The sequence below is a fragment of the Bombina bombina genome, chromosome 10, assembly GCF_027579735.1.
Source record: "Bombina bombina isolate aBomBom1 chromosome 10, aBomBom1.pri, whole genome shotgun sequence".
Taxonomy (NCBI): domain Eukaryota; kingdom Metazoa; phylum Chordata; class Amphibia; order Anura; family Bombinatoridae; genus Bombina; species Bombina bombina.
The window spans coordinates 17,477,478-17,500,255 of NC_069508.1; the positions used below are offsets into that span (position 1 = coordinate 17,477,478).

Below are 22,778 nucleotides of genomic sequence, written 5' to 3' on the forward strand. Positions count from 1 at the left end.
TTATTAAATAATGTGATTGTAGTCTCTGCCAGCCTAACAAATAATTCTGCAGAACAACACATTATAAACCATAGTCATTAGCATTTTTATTTGTTGAAAACTGCATAAGGAGATGTATAACAATGGGCGAGATTACATATACAGCACAAGTTTCAGCGTAACTTCTGAAACCCAAGCTGCCCATAATTTCACCTCGCACATTTGGGTATCACATATACGGCGCCATCAGATGCTAGACTGGCGTAAGTAGGACAAACTGGCGATCTTCAGAAATGTGCACAAATACACATTTCTGTCGTTGCAAGTAACTTACGCCAGTATTATGTCCGCGTAAAGTGTCAATAAAGAGTAGTTTTATGCAAATGAGGATAACACACGTAAAAACAAAACTGGAATTAAACAAAAAATGTGGCATGTAATTACACTATTCAAAATCCCTATATAAACCCCTGCGCAACTGCCATTTTGTTGCGTGTATTTGGATTGTTCATTGAGCTACAACACACGGCCCAGGAGTGAAGGATTAGTGAGAGTAGAGAGAGAGAGGCATGAGAGTGAATTATCTCCCCTCCGTAAATAAAGTGCTGAGAACAATATAATAGACTGTGTCACTGCCACTCATGGGCTTGGAAAAACACACACAAACAGTCCCCAAAGTAAGCTGTAGTGGATTGAAACCGCTGCTTCACAATGACCAAAAAAGAGAGAGTCAATCTTACCCCCCCCCCTCTCCTGCACTGGGTCTGGTCTTAAGGTAGAAGGCAGCATCTGGTGCAATGTCTCCGTCTCAGATGCCGCTACTGTTGCGGTCTCTTCTCTTGCTTTTACCCAACTAGGTTTCCGGATTTCATGCCGTCCAATTCAAACCCTCTTCAGACAATGCATGGGGGGGGCGCATGTGGGGGCGTTGTCCAAACCTTCACATCTCATAGGGCAATGCTTATGCTGCAGTTTAGGCAAGTCAGGGCTCCGGGAAAAAAGGGGATTTACTCCTTGTATATTACCGTGCTTGCTCGCTTGGGATGGTAAGTAGTAAAGTTACAAAAAATGGTGAAGGGGAGCACCGGTTAAAAGTTGCAAAATACTTTATTGTTCCAAAAATAAGGTTAAAACAATTCAAAAACAGTGGTGGAATTGTCGCAATAGGAGTCAACTATTACAGCTATAATAGCTGTAATAGTTGACTCCTATTGCGACAATTCCACCACTGTTTTCGAATTGTTTTAACCTTATTTTTGGAACAATAAAGTATTTTGTATCTTTTAACCAGTGCTCCGCTTCACCGTTTTTTGTAAGTAGAGAGAGAGGCGCAAACAGAATAAATAGTTAGGTCGCATTGGTGGATTGAGTAAACTTGTACACTTACACATAGTCTGACATATTGCACACATTGCATGCATATACAAATACACCACACCTTTTTTTTTTTCTAACACCTCACATATTTTATTTTATTTTTACAGTGTGATAGGCTGAGTGTTTGGTTGTGATTGTGTGTGACTGAACTGGGAGTGAGTGGGAGTGTGTGTAGTCTGATTAGTTTAAGGATGGCAGGGAGAGGTAGGGATGAGGGGAGGAGGGGAGAGGAGTAGCAGGGAGAGGAGGATAGGAGAGGACAGGAGGAGCAGTGGGCCCCCCAACAGGGAGTAAGTGGAGTGGGCAGAGGGAGAGCCAGAAGGGATGATGGGAGGAGAGATGCCAGAGAGTCGAAGATACCAGACACATCCAGGAGAGGGACAGAGGGTGCACATGGGGACAGAAGGGGGGAGGAGGGAGAGGATAGGGAGGAACCCACACTGCCAGGGACATCACAGGGAGGAAGCCAAGTGGCCGTGGAGGAAGAGAGGCTGAGATGTCCCAACATCTCATTTGATGAAAATGTTGCCTTAGTCCAGGCCATCATGGACAACTACATTGACCTCTTCCGGCATGAGAAGGGCAAAGGCAGTGCAAAAAAAAGGACTGCATGGATGGCGGTAGAGAATGCCGTCAACAGCGTGGCCCCGCACAGGAGGAGTGTAGAGGGCCTGAAAAAGAGGTGGAATGATTGTAAGAGGAGGGTCAAAGAGAAGATGGGGCAGGAAGCTGTCCACCAGAAGGGAACAGGCAGTGGGCCATCCCTGGAAATCGAATACAACACCTGGTAGGAGATGATACGCAGGTCCCTGAGTACCACAGCAGTCCGTGGACTTCCAGGGGCTCATGACTCAGGGGTTGCAACCAAAGCACATCATGCTGGTGAGTAACATCCCACACACCTGTATTATATGTAATTGCAATACAACATCCTTTAATATCACACATTCATTGACATGATGAGGAGCATGGTATTTGGAGTACTAACTAAAACATCTGCAATTATACTTGACATTACTGCTACATAACACAATGCAATTCATGATGTGAGGTGGAATAGTGCAATACTAACATGTCTCCGAGAAACACAGGCCACAAGCCACATGTAGAGTTTTCATTAAATGGACTCTATAGCCATCACAATATATTTAGCTCAATAAAGCAGGTTATGTGCCTAGATCAAGCTAAAGTAAATTGTGTGACTATAGTGTCACTTGAAGAACACATTATTTCATCATTGACATGTACACATAACTATTGTATGAAACACATCCCTGTATACTGACCCTATTCAAATCACTCATAGACCAACTCACAATGTGCACATGCATGTTATAGGGGCCCATTTTTCAAGCTCCGTATGGAGCTTGAAGGGCCGTGTTTCTGGAGAGCCTTCAGACTCACCAGAAACACCAGTTATGAAGCAGCGGTCTAAAGACCGCTGCTCCATAACCTGTCCGCCTGCTCTGAGTAGGCGGACAGACATTGCGTAAAATCAACCCGATTGAATACGATCGGGTTGATTGACACCCCCTGCTAGCGGCTGATTGGCCGCGAATCTGCAGGGGGCGGTGTTGCACCAGCAGTTCACAAGAGCTGCTGGTGAAATGCTGAATGCGGAGAGAGTATTGCTCTTCGCATTCAGTGATGTCTGTCGGACATGATCCTCTGATCGGATCATGTCGGAGAGACATTTCATAAATAGGCCCCATAGAGTTTGACATGTGAATCAGTGTAGGCTCTAGCATGTATCAATGTACATTGTATGCCCACATGGACATATATCTGACAGTACTAATCCCTCTCATCCTTTAACTCCTCCACAGAACCTCCTATCACAAGGATACAAACTGCCATGCCACCACCACCACAAGTCTTCATGCAACCGCAGGAACAGTGTGCTCCCAGGCATGAGCATGGTTGGATGGCTTCTGTTAAGGACCTGGGAATGATGCCACCGACATTGCCATATGACCCCTGGCATCATTCATGAACAGAAGAATATCCATGGTCCATGTATTTGCATCCATGGTCCATGTATTTGCATCCATGGTCCATGTATTTGCACCCCACCACATCACATTCTCATGTCAGTCATGGATTTTACCCACAGACAATGTCACAGGATGTGCCTATTGAACAGACTGAATGGTCACACACTGGTAATCAGTGGGAATACCAATCATCTTTGAGAGCTCCACCATCTTCTTCCCTGGGACTGTCACGCCGCGCCACTCTAGCCATTGCTAGGGGCGCGGCGTCTCCTTCCCTGATCGTTGCCAGGGGTTGTGTCGGGACCGGATGCGTGCAGCGCTGACGTCATTGCCGCATGCTCCTCTCTCTCAGATGCTGGTCTGGATTCCTGTGGCACGAATCCTGCGCCTATGTAAGTTCCTCAGTAACCATCTATTAGTGTCCAAGTATAGGTGTTACTTTGTGTGCTCCTGGGTGTGATAGATCGTTACTTCTGTATTGCCTTAATGTGTTTGAACCCTGCCTGTCTGACTACTCTGCCTGTTATACCCCTGAATTGCTGAAATAATATACTGCTGCTGAACTCTGCCTGTCTGACTACTCTGCCTGTTTAACCCCTAAATTTCTGGACTGATATACTGCTGCTGAACCCTGCCTGTCTGACTACTCTGCCTGTTTTACCCCTAATTTGCAGGATTGATTTACTGCTGCTTAACCCTGCCTGTCTGACTACTCTGCTTATTAACCCCTGTTGTTCTGGATTGCCTCTTTGTTGCCGAACCCTGCCTGCCTGTCCATACTAGTGGTTTGCCCTTGGACTGCTCTACTGTTGTCAGATCCTGCCTGTCTGACCATGCTAGCAGTGTGCCCTTGGACTGCTTTGCTGTTGCCAAACCCTGCCTGCCTGACCATTCTAGTTGTTTGTCCTTGGACTGCTCTGCCGTTGCCACTGGGGACTGTCCTTCCTGTGGTGAGTGCTACCTTACTCCTCTTACTAACTTTCTCTGCTCTGGGTTATTCCCTATCATCCTGGCTTGACGCAGGGATAACAAGACTACTGGCCGAGTTCGGTCTGATAGAGGAGTATCCCACAAGCATTACATGGACAAGCTCCATTATCTTATTCCCTGGGACGAGCTCCAACATCTGCAGATGAAAATACACCAGAAGCTACAGCTGCCCCTCAAGCACCAGAAGCTACAGCTGCACCTGCCCCATAAGCACCAGACGCTACAGCTGCACCTGCCCCATAAGCACCAGACGCTACAGCTGCACCTGCCCCTCAAGCACCAGAAGCTACAGCTGAACCTGCCCCTCAAGCACCAGAAACTACAACTGCCCCTGCCCCTCAAGCACCAGAAACTACAACTGCCCCTGCCCCTCAAGCACCAGACACTACAGCTGCACATGCCCCTCAAGCACCAGAAGCTACATGTCACGCTCCGCTTTCATCTTCCGGGTATTCCGGCTGTTCTGTCTTTGTGCTTAGTTGCCTAGCAACGTCACGCACATTCTGAGCTGTCCCACTCTGCTGATGTCAGGCTGAGTTCTTATTCCGGTTACTCGATCCTCTGGTGCCCATTTGTCTGTTAACTCCTGTGGCTATCGTGAGTACCCTGAACTGTTTGTTATTTGACTTCTGTTACGAACCTCTGCTTGAACGACCACGTTATTTGCCTACTCCAATCCTGCTTGAAAATTTGTTAAAGAATAGTGATGTTGCGAATAGTTCCCGGCGAACATAGCATGTTCGCGTTCGCCGTGGCGGGCGAACATATGCGATGTTCGATTCGCCCCCTATTCTTTATCATTGAGTAAACTTTGACCCTCTACCTCACAGTCAGAAGACACATTCCAGCCAATCAGCAGCAGACCCTCCCTCCCAGACCCTCCCACCTCCTGGACAGCATCCATTTTAGATTCATTTGGAAGCTGCATTCTTAGTGAGAGGAGGGACAGTGTAGCTGCTGCTGATTTAATAGGGAAATCGATAGCTAGGCTAGTGTATTCAGTGTCCACTACAGTCCTGAAGGACTCATCTGATCTCTGCTGTAAGGACAGCACCCCAAAAAGCCCTTTTATAGGGCTAGAACATCAGTCTGTTTTTTTTTTTCCTGTGTAATCTAATTGCAGTTGCCTGCCTGCCAGCATGTGTGTCAGGCTCACAGCATATACTGTGCCCACTTGCCCAGTGCCACCACTCATATCTGGTGTAACAGTAGTGTACATTTAAAAAAAAACAACACTTTTTTGACTGTGAAATAATAGCAGACAGCTGCCAGTACCCAAGATGGCCACCAATAAGGCAGATGGGGAGGGTTAGAGAGCTGTTTTTGGGGGGGATCAGGGAGGTTGGTGGCTAAGGGGGGATGCTACACCACAGCATATGTAAATATGCTAAAAAAATTTTTTTTTTTTCAAAACCTTTTATTTTAGTACTGGCAGACTTTCTGCCAGTACTTAAGATGGCGGGGACAATTGTGGGGTGGGGGAGGGAAGGGAGCTGTTTGGGAGGGATCAGGGGGTCTGATGTGTCAGGTTGGAGGCTGATCTCTACACTAAAGCTAAAATTAACCCTGCAAGCTCCCTACAAACTACCTAATTAACCCCTTCACTGCTAGCCATAATACATGTGTGATGCGCAGCAGCATTTAGCAGCCTTCTAATTACCAGAAAGCAACGCCAAAGTCATATATGTCTGCTATTTCTGAACAAAGGGGATCCCAGAGAAGCATTTACAACCATTTGTGCCATAATTGCACAAGCTGTTTGTAAATAATTTCAGTGAGAAACCTAAATTTGAACGCATTTGGCGGTAAAATGGTGGCATGAAATATACCAAAATGGGCCTAGATCAATACTTTGGGTTGTATACTACACTACACTTAAGCTAAAATTAACTCTACAAGCTGCCTACATGCTCCCTAATTAACCCCTTCACTGCTGGGCATAAAACACGTGTGGTGCGCAGTGGCATTTAGCAGCCTTCTAATTACCAAAAAGCAACGCCAAAGCCATATAAGTCTGCTATTTCTGAACAAAGGGGATCCCAGAGAAGCATTTACAACCATTTATGCCATAATTACATAAGTTGTTTGTAAATAATTTCTGTGAGAAACCTAAAGTTTGTGAAAAAGTGAACAATTTTTTTTTATTTGATCACATTTGGCGGTGAAATGGTGGCATGAAATATACCAAAATGGGCCTAGATCAATACTTTGAGTTGTCTACTACACTACACTTAAGCTAAAATTAACTCTACAAGCTGCCTACATGCTCCCTAATTAACCCCTTCACTGCTGGGCATAAAATACATGTGGTGCGCAGTGGCGTTTAGCAGCCTTCTAATTACCAAAAAGCAACGCCAAAGCCATATAAGTCTGCTATAATGGCATGTCTGGCACACAGTGTTGGGGCAAGGGTCCATCTGACCACTGATACCTGGTCTGCAAAGCATTGTCAGGGCAGGTATATCACCTACACTGCGCACTGTGAAGCGGGCGTAACCCTTACACTACCTGATTGATACAACATCATACCTGATGTTTTAAAGCACGTTATTCCAAACAATTTAGGAATGTTAGGTGATTTATGCCCTTTATGGATTAAAACCAGACTCTGCATCAACTATGTAATTTTCCATGGGAGTTTTGCCATGGATCCCCCTCCGGCATGCCATAGTCCAGGTGTTAGTCCCCTTGAAACAACTTTCCATCACTATTGTGGCCAGAAAGAGTCCCTGTGTGTTTTAAAATTCGCCTGCCTATTGAAGTCTATGGCGGTTCGCCCAGTTCGCCCGTTCGCAAACTTTTGCGGAACTTTGCGTTCACCATTCGCGAACCCAAATTTTTAGGTTCGCGACATCACTATTAAAGAACTTTTGCCTGTCTGACCACGCTTTTGCTTTACCCTCAAATTGCCTGATTACAAGTTGCCAGACTTTGTATTACTGACCACGCTTTTGCTTAACCCTCAAACTGCCTGAATACAAGTTGCCAAACTCTGCATTACTGACCACGCTTTTGCTTAACCCTCAAACTGCCTGAATACAAGTTGCCGGACTTTGCATTACTGACCACGCTTTTGCTTAACCCTCAAACTGCCTGAATACAAGTTGCCGGACCTTGCATTACTGACCACGCTTTTGCTTAACCCTCAAATTGCCTGATTACAAGTTGCCGGACTTTGCATTACAGACCACACTTTTGCTTAACCCTCAAACTGCCTGAATACAAGTTGCCAAACTCTGCATTATTGACTACGTTATTGTTTAACCCACTAACTGCCAGTTTTAAGTAGTCATTTTCTGCACATCTGTTTACGTTGTGGTCTTTTCCTGAACTGCCTGTTTTTAAGTTACCAAACTCTGTTTTCCTGATTAAACCTTTCTCTGACCCCACTTCATCTGCTATCAAGTTTATCTTTGCCCTTTGCAGAAGCACCAGATCTGCTTTGCTCAATACTGTGAGTACTTTGTCATATAGAAGTTGTCGTGGGGTCACGTCCTGGATTAAACTCAGAGTGCTAGTGTGTTATTTAAGTTCACCCTAGCATTTGGGTCTTCTTCTGGACATTACCTAACCTGACACTACAGCTGCACCTGCCCCTCAAGCACCAGTAGTACATACACCAGCATCACCTCTTCTCCAACATTGTGGCCATCAAACAACTGCCATCCCTGTTGGTCAACAGTCTATGGATGCATTGTATTCTCTCCTGGGTGAGGAATACAGTACACTCCAGAGGAGACTCATCAAAAGCACTGAGCTTACAAAGAGGCCAAGAGAGGTTCTTCAGAGACCAAGAGAGGTTACACAGAAGTAGCATAGAGCTGCAGAGGGACATCACAGAATCATTAAGTGCAAGTTTTCAAAACCAGTCATAGATGATGCAAATTCTCTCTGATATGAAGATGCAGATGGACAATAGATGGAGAGAACAAAATATACTTTTGGGTGTGTTGGTTGAGCACTTTACACACCAGCAGGCCACTGCCTCCAGCCTATCATCTGTCGCCAACACACCAGCAGAAACACAAGAATCTGCAAGAACAAGGAGAACAAGGCAATCCACTACTGACACCTCAGCTCTCTCATCCAAAAAGCCAAAGAAAAAATAAATATTATTATAGTTCACCATAAACATTGTCCTTTGTTATTTACCATGTAGTTGTCATACACATCAATGTGAAGTGTGTTTTAGTACACTAATATTGTTAAAACATGATAATATGACCTGTGTTGAAATAGCAATAAAAAACAGATGATTATCATGTTTATGACATATTCATGTACTATAACTGACATCACATAGTTGTGTATGAAGGGTAAATATAGTAATATTAACTTATAAGATGTACAGTAAATCAATCTTTCTCACATCCAATATAAATTGACACATGGGTATATATATAATAATAATAATTATGTATTTACAGAAGGTGTGAACATAAGGTAAAAAAATCAATTTCCATTCTTCTCCAGAATGATATTCCAAATATCATTGGGACCTAAACATGAATTAAACAATGAGACATTTTCAATATTTATGGTAGTTAAGGGAAGGGGGTGGGATGTAGTGGTTGCAATGAAAATCCGCAGAATGTAATTCTGCAAGACATGATACATACACATGCAATGGTTGGTGAGGTACAGTCAAACATCATAATACATGTGAATGTTACGGTTTACTGTGCTTATGAACAAGTAACTTACAAGTGAAGTATTCATGGATGACAAAGTCCCTCACTTTATTTCCCCCTGTCCAAATCCACAGGTACAGGAACCAGCTGCTGATCTTGCTCTGGTTCAATGTCCCCCAATATACGTGTGTCCACAGCAATGTTATGTAGAATACAAGATGCATTGACAATGGAACACACTTTGTTGGGGTTATACTGTAAAGCTACGCCCGTCAAATCAAGACACCTGAATCTGGTTTTGAGTAGGCCAAAGCTCCTTTCTATCACATTTCTTGTCCTAATGTGGGACTCCTGGTACCTGAGTTGTGGCTCTGTAAGGGGGTGTGCCAAGGGGGTCAATAGCCATGGTCTGCAGCCGTACCCTGCATCACCTGTCATGTAACATATGTATTCTGATTGATACAGGTTCATCATGTGCTTAAAGGGACATAACAGGAATTCAATTTAAAAGATAGATTTTTCTAGAATATTAAATTGGTGCATTGTAAGTAATATACTTTGATGACAGGATTAGTCTAGACAAAATTCTATTTTCATGATTAAGATAGAACATGCTGGGGGCGTGTCTATTCCACAACCATGATCAGATGCTAAACTCAGTAGCTCCTGCGACAATCCCGACAATCTATGGATTATCCCCTAGTTGATATACCATCCTGCAATATAGTCTTGAATAATGACTGGGGAGAAGATTTGGAGTTCACTGATATCACTACTATTTTTGTAAGAACCTGACAGGCTCCAAGTTCTAGGCCTGAACCGTTCTCCTACCCCCCCCCCCCCGGTTTATCAGCTAGCCGGGTTAAGCTACTTTTATACCGCCCTAGGATGGAGGGGTCTCACTCAGCTATAGTTAGCCTACTGAGGGAGTTGGAGTGCAAGGCTACAAAAAGGTTTGAAGACCTTAAGAATATTATCAAAGCCACGTCTACTCAGGAAGAAAATGGCCATTTTACGAGCTCAAGTGCCATCATCATGGAGCCGAAAGAGAGCACGCCTCTTATACAACAATTCTCTCGGTATGGGACAGAGAGGTCTGGTAAATCCCTAGAAGACGCCACAAACACTCTCACCAACCAGCATTGTACTGACAACTTACCATCTCTCACAGAAAGTTTACCTCTGCAAAGTCAGATTTACATCAACGCAGAGGTGAGGCCCTTCCGATCCGGTAACTTGCAGAAGCTGCGCTACCCAGTTCCTTCCACCCCACGCTCCAGTGACACACTGCATATTAGCTTCCTAACCATAGATAAGTTCCGGGGAGGTGCGGCCGACTCCCACGGGCGAGTCACAGAGTTTACTGCTGTTTTTTTGCCTGAGAGAAATGTGGAAGGTAGAGCTTGGAAGTTTGAACTGAAGGGTCCCTTTGAACTGATTGACCCACATGTCTCATGGCCTTGAGACCCTGTCTTCATCACATACAACACTCCGGTTGGTCTCTGTGACATACAGTCTGATTGCAGATCAGAAGTGGGCTATAGACGGTTTCTACATGACACGGTGGACTTTCCCCATGCTACATATAGCCTTAAGTTCTAATATATGTTTATTAATATGCTCAAGATGTTTGAACGTTCTTTAAGAATTTTGTTCCTCAAGAATTGTTAGCATTTATTAATACTGTAAGGTTTCTAGTACATAAGACTGTTTTTCTAAGTTGAACTTCAGAAACTGACCTTCAGAAATGTTTATCTTATTGCTTACTTAACTTTTAGGTAGCTCTATTTAGCATATTTGAGCTCATAGGAAAACACAGCTCCCATATAGCTATAGTGAAGCTCCCCTTATAAAGAGATATTTATTGCCTCAATGTCACTGCCATTTATTTTAACTGTATTAAGACACCCAAATAGAGTAACAATGATCTCTGTGTTCACACATACTCAGTTACACATTGTAGTTGTAAGTATTACTCCCAGCAGACATTTATACCCTAGCTTGCTTATATAGAGGTCCTCACATAGGCAGTTGTCTTTTTGTTTTTTTATGGCTGTTATATGTAATGAATATTATTCCCTACCCCTAACATTTGTGTTACTCACTGCCTTAACAATGTATATTTTGTCTGTCACCTTAGTTCTAACTAAGTACTTCTAATATTCCCTAGATGGTGCAAACATATGAGTTATATACTCTCCGTAGTTCTATGTCCTGGCACTTTATAGATGTTTCAAACATCACCTGGTGGAATAGGTGATACACTGACGTAACCCTATGTTATACCTTATTTTCCAGGCTACCATAATAGCAACTGCCTCCTACCTTCCAACTCTTAGGTTTTTATATGAGTTCACTCAAATCTCGGACTAACCCTATAGGGATCTTCAAATCCATGGTTATTATCTAGCTGAAATAACGCAGATATCTGAGCTATTCTCCCTCCCAAATCATAGTCTACTGGCCTCCTTCACCTCCCTATATCCTATTACTCTTCCCAGGTGACATAGTTTCCGCCAACATTTATTAACCTCTCCCATCAACATTTGAATCCAAGCTATATCCAATCCTTATGTGAACGGCTCTTGCCCATAATTCCCATATATGTAATGCTCTATAAAGCACAGTATCTCTACAAAGAGATCCACTCCCGGGACACGGCTATGCATGTCAAAACTCTCTTAATGTAATACTCCCTTTTTCTTTCTTAATAATTGAAAGCTCAATTACCTACACTTCTCTACAAAGCTTAGGTTTTGTTTATCCATTATATTACATGCCCAATATACCTGCTACAATATAGAGGATAACTCAGTGGTTCCTGTTCTGTAGAAATGACTATGGAGATAACTTCCTGGCAGTTTATTTGTACAGCATATCTGGGACTAATGTACATCTAGTAGTATATATTCTGCAAGACCCCCCAATAACGTCACATTTGTTTTATTACAAATAAATAACAAGGTCCCATAGATTGAGAATGAGCTTTCAAATTATGAATCTGTTTCTTCTTATATCCCTTGGACACGCCCCCCCCCCCCCTTTTCCCCTTCCCAACCTTAAAGTGGCTCTTGCCTGCTGATTTCCCCTCATCATTTATCAGACGGTCCATGTGTGACCTCCATGTAGCTAATTATTGATACTTAATTTCTTATCTACCTGGTGCATGATGGACCTAAGCTATAGCTACTTCAATTCTATGTATATTTAGAAAAATGAGGTTACCTTGGTTTGTACTCAATCTTATTATTGACTTGTTCTTGTACGCTATTCCCTGATATGTTACGGTATGTGTTTTTGAATTACAAGTTTTGCTCATCACAACAAGACATTATTTTATAGTATAACTGCTACATAGCCTTGTTCTGTCAATACCATATGCTGTCATTATTTTTGTCAATATATACAAACCTCAATAAAAAATGTTGTTGTTTTTTTTAAAAAAGATAGAACATGCCATTTTAAGAAAATGTCCCTTTAAATTAAAAAATAGCTTAAAGGGACATGAAACCCACATTTTTTCTTTCATGATTTAGAAAGAGCATGCCATTTTAATCAACTTTCTAATTTAAAACTATTATCTAATTTGTTTCATTCCTTTGATATCCTTTGCTGAAAAGCATATCTAGATAGGCTTAGTAGCTGCTGATTGGTGGCTGCACATAGATGCCTCTGTGATTAGCTCATCTATGTGCATTGCTTTTTCTTCAGCAAAGGATATCTAAAGAATGAAGCAAATTAGATAATATAAGTAAATTTGAATGTAGTTTAAAATTGTATTCTCTATCTGATTCATGACATCATTATTTTGGGTTTAGTGTCCCTTTTAGAGAAAAACACAGACAAAATGAAGGTAGTGCATACTCACCGAGCAGCCAACCTCCCGAGAGTGTTCCAGATTCAAAAAGCTGGAATAAGGAGGTCTGGCGCAGGATGAAGGAATCATGGGCACTCCCTGGAAAGCCTGCATACACATGTGTGAATTTCAGAGTGGTATCACAGACCATCTGGCAATTCAAGGAGTAAAACCCTTTTCTGTTGACATAGAGGATTGGCTCCTCATGTTGGCCCACGATACGCACATGTGTGCAATCAATTGCCCCCATGACATTGGGAATACCCCCCAGTTGATAGAAGCCTTCCTTAAGACTGTTCCATTCCTGGGGGTACGGGGGAAATGAATGTATCACTGTGTCTGGTTATCTAGAGAAGTCAAAACCTCCCCTAGGAGCCTGAAGAAGGTGGACTGCGCTAGGCCAGACACAAGGCCCTCTGTTGACTGGAATGAGCCAGATGCCACGAAGTGTACAACACACAACAACTTCTGCATACCAGTCAGAGCTCGGTTCCTATTCGCTTGAGGGTCAATATCATCCTTCAAGACCTCATATAATTCAATGAGGCTTGCAGAAGTCAAGCAATACTTTTCCCTGACCTCCCCGTCTGTCATTCAGAACAGGGTGACCCTAACCCTGTGGATCCTTGGTGCCCTTGCTCTTCCCCTCTGCTGATGCCGATGTCTTATAGGCCCTGCTGGCCTATGACCAGCTGCAGCAGCAGCAGCAGGGGCAGTACCAGTAACAGGGACAGCAGCAGCAGGGATGGCCGCAGCACCATGACCAGGGACCTCAGCAGAAAGTAGATCAGCTGTAGCAAGTCTTTCAGCAGCAGGGAGAGCATCCCCAGCAGGTCTATCCTCCACAGCAGGTAGAGCAACAGCAGGGGCTTGTAGGCCTTCCAGCACCCTTTGTGCCCCACAATGCTGTCTGTTTAGATATTGCAGGGGAAACATGGTGGCTAATGAGGGTGTGCATTGTCAGGTGTTTTAAGGCTGCAGGTGAGAGGTTATGCTGTTTGTGAATGGTTTGACACACTTGCAGAGGGAGGATACTGTTTGTAATAATAAAGTGCATAGAAAAGGTTTATCTGTTTGAGATTTGCGGCTGATATGTATGTGATTGTGCATGTGTTAGGTGTTTGTTAGGGCTTCCAGTGAGTTATGGTGCTTTTTAGTGCTGGGCAAGGGTTGCTGCACCTGACTATGTGTGGCGAGATAAAAATGGAGCACATTTTCTTAATTCTGCGTGCATAAGTCTTTGCGCTGAATATGTGTGACCCCATAATTAGGCACTCTTGTCCTTTACACCATCCCCCCAATAAAGGCTAGGGCCCATATCTATCAAGCTCCGTACGGAGCTTGAAGGGCCGTGTTTCTGGCGAGTCGTCAGAGTTTCGTGGTACAGTGCGGTACGGCTTTTAACCCTCAAAAAATTGCAATTCCAGCGTAATGGCCAGGAACGCAAACTAAATGTTACCCCTAATCTGCCACCCACATTGCAACTATTAAATAAACCTATTAACCCCTAATCTGCCGTCCACCTACATCGCCAACACTATTAAAATATATTAACCCCTTAACCACCATCCCCGACTTCGCCAACGCTATAATAGTCATTAACCCCTAAACCTCCGGCCTCCCTCATCGCCGCTACTAAATAAACCTATTAACCCGTAAACCTCCGGTCCCCCACATCGCCGCCACTAAATAAACCTATTAACCCCCTTAAAAGCTGCCCCCCACACCGCCAACGCTATAATAAAGTATTAAACCCTAATCCTCCAGCCTTCCACATAGTAACTACTAAACTAAACCTATTAACCCCTAGACCGCCGGCCCCACCACATCGCAAAACACTAAATTAAACTTTTAACCCCTAAACCTAACACCCCCTAATTTTAAATAAAAATTACATTATATTTAAAAAAATAAAAACTTACCTGTGAAATAAAAATAAACCTAACATTACTATTCTAACAAAATAAAAAAATACTATCAATTAAAAACTTAAATTACAAATTTAGAAAAACCTAACACTACACTGATTTGAACAGCCAATAGGATTTCAGAAGCTCTCATCCTATTGGCTGATTTGAATAATCAAATCAGCCAATAGGAATGCAAGGTATGCCATTTTGAAACGGCTACCTTACATTCAACTTCAGTGTACAGCGGTGACCATATGAAGAGGATGCTCTGCGCAGGATGGGATCCACGTCCAGGATAGCTCCGCTCCGTGCTGAGATGGACAAAGGTGTCGCCGCCAGGATGAAGACTTCTCGCCGCCTGGATGAAGATGGATGTCCAGACTTCAAGAACCTTAGATATTCTGGGGTTAGTGTTAGGTTTTTTTCTTAATTTGTTTGGGTGGTTTTTTTTTTAGATTAGGGATGGGCACTTGGAAAAGAGCTGAATGCCCTTAAAAATGCCCCTTTAGGGGCAAAGGATAGTTTAAGATTTTTTAGAGTTAGGTTTTTTTTATTTTGGGGGGTTGGTTGGGTGGTGGGTTTTACTGTTGGGGGGACTTTGTATTTTTTTACAGGTAAAAGAGCAGTTTAACTTAGGGCAATGCCCTACAAAAGGCCCTTTTAAGGGCTATTGGTAGTTTATTGTAGGTTAGGGGATGTTTTTATTAAGGGGACTTTTTATTTTAATAGGGCTATTAGATTAAGTGTAATTGTTATTTTTTTCGTAGAGTTAGGTTTTTTTTAAATTTATAATTTAGGTTTTTAATTGGGAGTATTTTTTATTTTATTAGAATAGTTATGTTAGGTTAATTTATAGTTTAATATTAGGTTTATTTTTATTTCACATGTAAGTTTTTTAAAGATAGTTATATTGTAATTTTAAAAAAGTTAGGGGGTGTTAGGTTTAGGGGTTAATAGTTTAATTTAGCGTTTTGCAATGTGGGGGGGCGGCGGTCTAGTGGTTTATAGGTTTAGGGGCTAATACTTTATTATAGCATTGGCAATGTGGGGGGCCGACGGTTTAGGAGTTAAAAGATTTATTTAGTAGCGGTGATATGGGAGGCCGGAGGTTTAGGGGTTAATCATTTTATTAAGTGGCAGCGATATCGGGGAGCGGCGGATTAGGGGTTAATAGCTTTAATTAGTGTTGGTAATATTGGGAGCAGCGGATTAGGGGTTAATAACTTTATTTAGATGTCAGCAAATGTCGGGGGCGGTGTTTTTTTGGGTGTTTAGAATTGGGGTTTATGTTAGAGTGTTAGGTTTAAACGTAACTTTTTTTTTCCCATAGACATCAATGGGGTTGCGTTACAGAGATTTTTCATTCTGCACTTCAGGTGTTAGGTTTTTTTCTAACACTCTCTCCCCATTGATGTCTATGGGGGAAATTGTGCACGAGCACGTCAAAGCAGCCCTTGGCTTTTGTGCGGTATGGAGCTTAATGCCACCATATCGCACACACAAGGATGCTTTTTAGTAACTCGTAACTGCGGCGCTATGGAGAGTGAAATAACACAACTTTTTTGGCGTTAGTTTCGCATCCTGTTTAGCGCAAAACTCGTAATCTAGCCGAGAGAAAGATAGAGAGAGATAAAAGTTATGTTATCAAGAGTACAGACAACTCAAATAAAATCAATGATTCTATATGAAATTATACATATAATACATAGAATTTGATGAGGATTTACATTTTAAATATGTTGAACTAAATATTTATTTATTCTCAAAATATACAGAATCTTCATCAGAGTACAGGGCCACACAGGAGCAGAAAAGACGTCCAACACTGACCTATCAATACTGAAGTCACAGCTCTGAGAGTGACTCCCATTATGCTGGCCATTCACGTGGTGCCCAAGGGACCTCACCTCGTGCCCATCATTAGAAGCAGCCTAGCATTGGAGTATCATTTATTTGTTGTATAGAGTTGTTTAAGTGTAATTTGTTTCACTAGGATTGGTGTCTCTTTTTATGTTCGCAGTACACAGAGATCGTTTGAGGAACGTTCAGCTGGAAGATCCCAGCATGCTTTTTTTTGCACTGTGGGACATAGTACAAATCATTTGTGAGTATTATCAGAGATAGACTTTGTGTCGTTTGTCCATTGATATCTTACAATATTGCACCATAGAGACGCCCTCTCTTGTTTTATATCTTCACAGTTTGCTTGTCTCCCAGAAGAAATTAACCCTCTGTCCGGTGAAGGAGCAGCCTAAGGAAGATTACCTTTGGGACACTTTATATATTATATACTATATATTTTCTATATATATTTAATTGTTTTTGTATATTGGCTATAATGTTTGTTTAGTTTATAGCACACTAGACCAATGGGAGCACCTTAGCACTGTCTAAAGCTGAAACATATTGAAAACATAGAGACCCAATGAGTTAACCAGAGGTGGGAGCTGTGGTTAAAAAAAGTTGAAATTTTCACTATAGCGCGGTCACGCGTATATTACCAGCAACTTGTAATACGAGTGCAGAATAGTGTTTTTGTGGCCCATTGAAAAGATAGGACATGTAATTTTTCAAAAGCTTAGGCCTAGATTTAGAGTTTGGCGGTAGCCGTGAAAACCAGCGTTAGAGGCTCCTAACGCTGGTTTTAGGCTACCGCCGGTATTTGGAGTCACTGAAAATAGGGTCTAACGCTCACTTTTCAGCCGCGACTTTTCCATACCGCAGATCCCCTTACGTCAATTGCGTATCCTATCTTTTCAATGGGATCTTCCTAACGCCGGTATTTAGAGTCGTTTCTGAAGTGAGCGTTAGAGCTCTAACGACAAAACTCCAGCCGCAGAAAAAAAGCAGGAGTTAAGAGCTTTCTGGGCTAACGCCGGTTCATAAAGCTCTTAACTACTGTACCCTAAAGTACACTAACACCCATAAACTACCTATGTACCCCTAAACTGAGGTCCCCCCACATCGCCGCCACTCGAATTTTTTTTTTAACCCCTAATCTGCCGACCGCAAAGCGCAGCCAGCTAAATTATCCCTATGTACCCCTAATCTGCTGCCCCTAACCCCGCCGACCCCTGTATTATAATTATTAACCCCTAACCTGCCCCCCACAACGTCGCCGCCAGCTACTTACAATAATTAACCCCTAATCTGCCGACCGCAAAGCGCCGCCACCTACATTATAGCTATGTACCCCTAATCTGCTGCCCCTAACACCGCCGACCCCTGTATTATATTTATTAACCCCTAACCTGCCCCCCTCAACGTCGCCGACACCTGCCTCCACTGATTAACCCCTAATCTGCCGAGCGGACCGCACCGCTACTATAATAAATGTATTAACCCCTAATCCGCCTCACTAACCCTATCATAAATAGTATTAACCCCTAATCTGCCCTCCCTAACATCGCCGACACCTAACTTCAATTATTAACCCCTAATCTGCCGACCGGAGCTCACCGCTACTATAATAAATGGATTAACCCCTAAAGCTAAGTCTAACCCTAACACTAACACCCCCCTAACTTAAATATAATTTACATCTAATGAAATTAATTAACTCTTATTAAATAAATTATTCCTATTTAAAGCTAAATACTTACCTGTAAAATAAATCCTAATATAGCTACAATATAAATTATAATTACATTGTAGCTATTTTAGGATTAATATTTATTTTACAGGCAACTTTGTATTTATTTTAACCAGGTACAATAGCTATTAAATAGTTAAGAACTATTTAATAGTTACCTAGTTCAAATAATAACAAAATTACCTGTAAAATAAATCCTAACCTAAGTTCTAATTAAACCTAACACTACACTATCAATAAATTAATTAAATAAAATACCTACAATTACCTACAATAAAACCTAACACTACACTATCAATAAATAAATAAAATACAATTCCTACAAATAACTACAATGAAATAAACTAACTAAAGTACAAAAAATAAAAAAGAACTAAGTTACAAAAAATAAAAAAATATTTACAAACATCAGAAAAATATTACAACAATTTTAAACTAATTACACCTACTCTAAGCCCCCTAATAAAATAACAAAGACCCCCAAAATAAAAAAATGCCCTACCCTATTCTAAATTAATAAAGTTAAAAGCTCTTTTACCTTACCAGCCCTGAACAGGGCCCTTTGCGGGGCATGCCCCAAGAAAATCAGCTCTTTTGCCTGTAAAAAAAAACATACAATACCCCCCCCCAACATTACAACCCACCACCCACATACCCCTAATCTACCCCAAACCCCCCTTAAATAAACCTAACACTAAGCCCCTGAAGATCTTCCTACCTTGTCTTCACCTCACCAGGTATCACCGATCCGTCCTGGCATCCGGTGCTGAAGAGGTCCAGAAGAGGCTCCAAAGTCTTCCTCCTATCCGGCAAGAAGAGGACATCCGGACCGGCAACCATCTTCTTCCAAGCGGCATCTTCTATCTTCTTCCATCCGGTGAGGAGCGGGTCCATCTTGAAGCAGCCGACGCGGATCCATCCTCTTCTTCCGGCGTCTCCCGACGAATGACGGTTCCTTTAAGGGACGTCATCCAAGATGGCGTCCCTCGAATTCCGATTGGCTGATAGGATTCTATCAGCCAATCGGAATTAAGGTAGGAATATTCTGATTGGCTGATGGAATCAGCCAATCAGAATCAAGTTCAATCCGATTGGCTGATCCAATCAGCCAATCAGATTGAGCTCGCATTCTATTGGCTGTTAGGGGTTAATAATTGAAGTTAGGTGTCGGCGATGTTAGGGAGGGCAGATTAGGGGTTAATACTATTTATGATAGGGTTAGTGAGGCGGATTAGGGGTTAATACATTTATTATAGTAGCGATGCGGTCCGCTCGGCAGATTAGGGGTTAATCAGTGGAGGCAGGTGTCGGCGACGTTGAGGGGGGCAGGTTAGGGGTTAATAAATATAATATAGGGGTCGGTGGTGTTAGGGGCAGCAGATTAGGGGTACATAGGGATAATGTAAATTGCGGCGGTTTACGGAGCGGCAGATTAGGGGTTAATAATATAATGCAGGGGTCAGCGATAGCGGGGGCGGCAGATTAGGGGTTAATAAGTGTAAGGTTAGGGGTGTTTAGACTCGGGGTACATGTTAGAGTGTTAGGTGGAGACGTAGGAAGAGTTTCCCCATAGGAAACAATGGGGCTGCGTTAGGAGCTGAACGCGGCTTTTTTGCAGGTGTTAGGTTTTTTTTCAGCTCAAACAGCCCCATTGTTTCCTATGGGGGAATCGTGCACGAGCACGTTTTTGAGGCTGGCCGCGTCCGTAAGCAACTCTGGTATCGAGAGTTGCATTTGCGGTAAAAATGCTCTACGCTCCTTTTTTGGAGCCTAACGCAGCATTTTTTTGGACTCTCGATACCAGAGTTATTTTTATGGTGCGGCCAGAAAAAAGCCCGCGTAGCTAACGCACCCCCTTGGCCGCCAAACTCCAAATCTAGCTGAAAGTTCGCAATAATCTAACTTCTATGACTGCGAGCTTGCGAACACATGCATAAACCTTAAACAGTTAATAGCATGAAACTTGAAATCTAGCTCATAATCATTACAAAGGGTTTCTATAGGCTTTCGTGAAATTAACATGTTAGCTGAGTTTTCAGAATACATTAACAGCTGTTTGCTGCATTTGTTTTTCACATATTTTTAGGGTCTAACATTAAGCATCAACCCCATTATACGAAAACACCAAAATGTAGGATTTTATACCTGTATTGTCTAATAATTCATATTTTTTAAAAAAAGGACAAAAGTGATTACATTTGTTGAAGTGCAGACACATCATACATGTTATGATTACTATGTATTTACCTAAGCAAACAGGAGGATCATCCCATACGCCGTTCTCACATTCAATTATAGCGTTTCCTTCCATTATATAGTAATTTGGACATAGATACTCTACTGTACTTCCAGATTCATATGTTTTGTTCCTGTTTTGTCGGATTTCTCCATATTCTATTAGAGGTGGAGGGCCACAGCGCTCTCCTATTTCTGAAATACAGTAACTTATTGTCAAATAACATTTACAACTTTGTAATAAATCAAATGAAACAATGGGCAATGCTGTCACATTCATGATTTTATTATCAGAAAATGACCAGACTGCAGAGGCGGCTCTTTAATTAGGCGAGTTAGGCGGGTGTTAAACAGAAGGGTAAAATGTTTCTTGTGCCGCTAGTTTGAATAGCTAGGCTGAATCTCCTGTGATATTCCCCCCTAGAATATCAATATTAAGTTAACCAAAAAAAGAAAGAGTGATAGGAGATAAAGCGCAAAAATGCTTAAACCTTTTAGATATAGACCTCTATGAGAGAGAAATATTAAATAGCAATGTTTTTCTAATACTAAAGCGGGCTTTAGGGTAATCTGGCCCCCAAAAAAATAAAGTCTATAGACAGAAAGATATTTTTGTATCATATACAGGTTACAGAATAAAATATATTGAGAAGGACAATTGCAAATGGCAGAATAAAAATTAATTTATTATGTTAAAACAATTAAAATTCTAAATCAAATAAAATACTAAATCAATAGCAACTATATATTTATAAATATTGGGGCAGAGAAAGGGTCGGCCGACCCGGTTAATATAGAATATTGGGGTAGCCCGTTAAAAAGAGAGAGAAAAAAGCTCTCTTTTTTTTTTTTTTTTTTTTAATATATTTTTATTGATTTTTCAAACAAAAAAAGTATCATATCAGATCATATCGTATTGTACATACAACAAGATGACACAGATATTACAAGTTACCTAAAAAATTAAAGAACAATAAGAGTAATCAAATGTCTATGTATCTGACCTATCACTGATTCATGCATATTTCATAGTAGTCACAAGTCTACTTAAACATAGATATTACATCCTAACATATATCATAGATATTATCATCAGCAATTTGATATCCTTATACTGATTTCACATAGGATGCTCTTATCAGACCCTCCCTACACACTACACATATCATCTGAATTTTCAGATTATAGTACTTTCCTAGGATATGATACACTGATACTATATATATTATCCAGTCATTATAGCATATACATAACGATAAGCACTAAAAAAAAAAAAAAAAGAAAAAAAAAAAAGAAAGAAAAATAAAATAACACTCCCCAATCACCCCTCTTCTTCCAGCCCCCCCCCCCTCCTCTATCTGTCGGTATTGATGGAATCATCTGTATGCCCTGTGAGGATATTTTGAATAACAAAAATAGAAGTACGAAGCGGTTTGACCAATTGGATTTGAGTAACGTTCGGAAGGGATTTAATTACTTCCTCCCATTTTGAGAAAAACCTCTGTACCTGCTCTTCATTTAGGTTCTGTATGTTATATTGTTCAATAGTAAGTTGCATAATAACTGCTTTCTTAAATTCAGAAAATTTTGGGGCATATGTCGCTTTCCACGTTTTAAGTATAAGATTACGGGCAAGTATTATTAAGGTATTAATAAGTTTATATTCCTTGCCTCCTGCTATATATCTTACCAAGAATACAATGTCTTGGGGCCCGATGCATATTCTTATATTAAGTGTCCAATTGATCCAGTAAATTATTTTACACCAAAATTGGTAAATCTTGGGGCATAGCCATAGACAATGCAATATATCTGCCTTCTCTTTGTTACATTGAGTACAGGAGTAAATATTCACTGACCAAGTCGACCTTTTACTAGGAGTAATATAAACATTATATAATATTTTTATATGTGATTCACGCCATGCTGTTGGGACCCATGATTCGTTTATTGCTCTAATACTTCCTTGTACATCAGTTGTAGATATATTTGGAAAGTGTCTTAGCCATGTCAACTGTATATAAGTGATTTGTTTCAAATTACTATTAGTATTTAAGATACTATAAAAAGTTGCAATTGAAAATCTTCCTGTTTGATATATTTTAATTCCAGCCATTAGGGGGCCCAGGGACCAGTTTGGTTTATGTTCTTTTTGAATATCTGATACGTAGTGTCGAATCTGTAGATAGGAAAAGAAATCTTTACTATGTATTT

The 22,778-nt window shown here is 41.5% G+C and overlaps 1 protein-coding gene across 1 annotated transcript in view; it reads right to left on the minus strand.

The window, feature by feature from the left end:
* LOC128641198 (uncharacterized) overlaps window positions 1-22,778 on the minus strand; it is a 434,766-nt gene that overhangs the window by 175,135 nt on the left and 236,853 nt on the right. Inside the window, exon 10 of the mRNA XM_053693764.1 lies at window positions 20,577-20,759. Coding sequence (XP_053549739.1) covers window positions 20,577-20,759 — 183 coding nt within the window. The remainder of the gene's footprint in view (window positions 1-20,576; window positions 20,760-22,778) is intronic.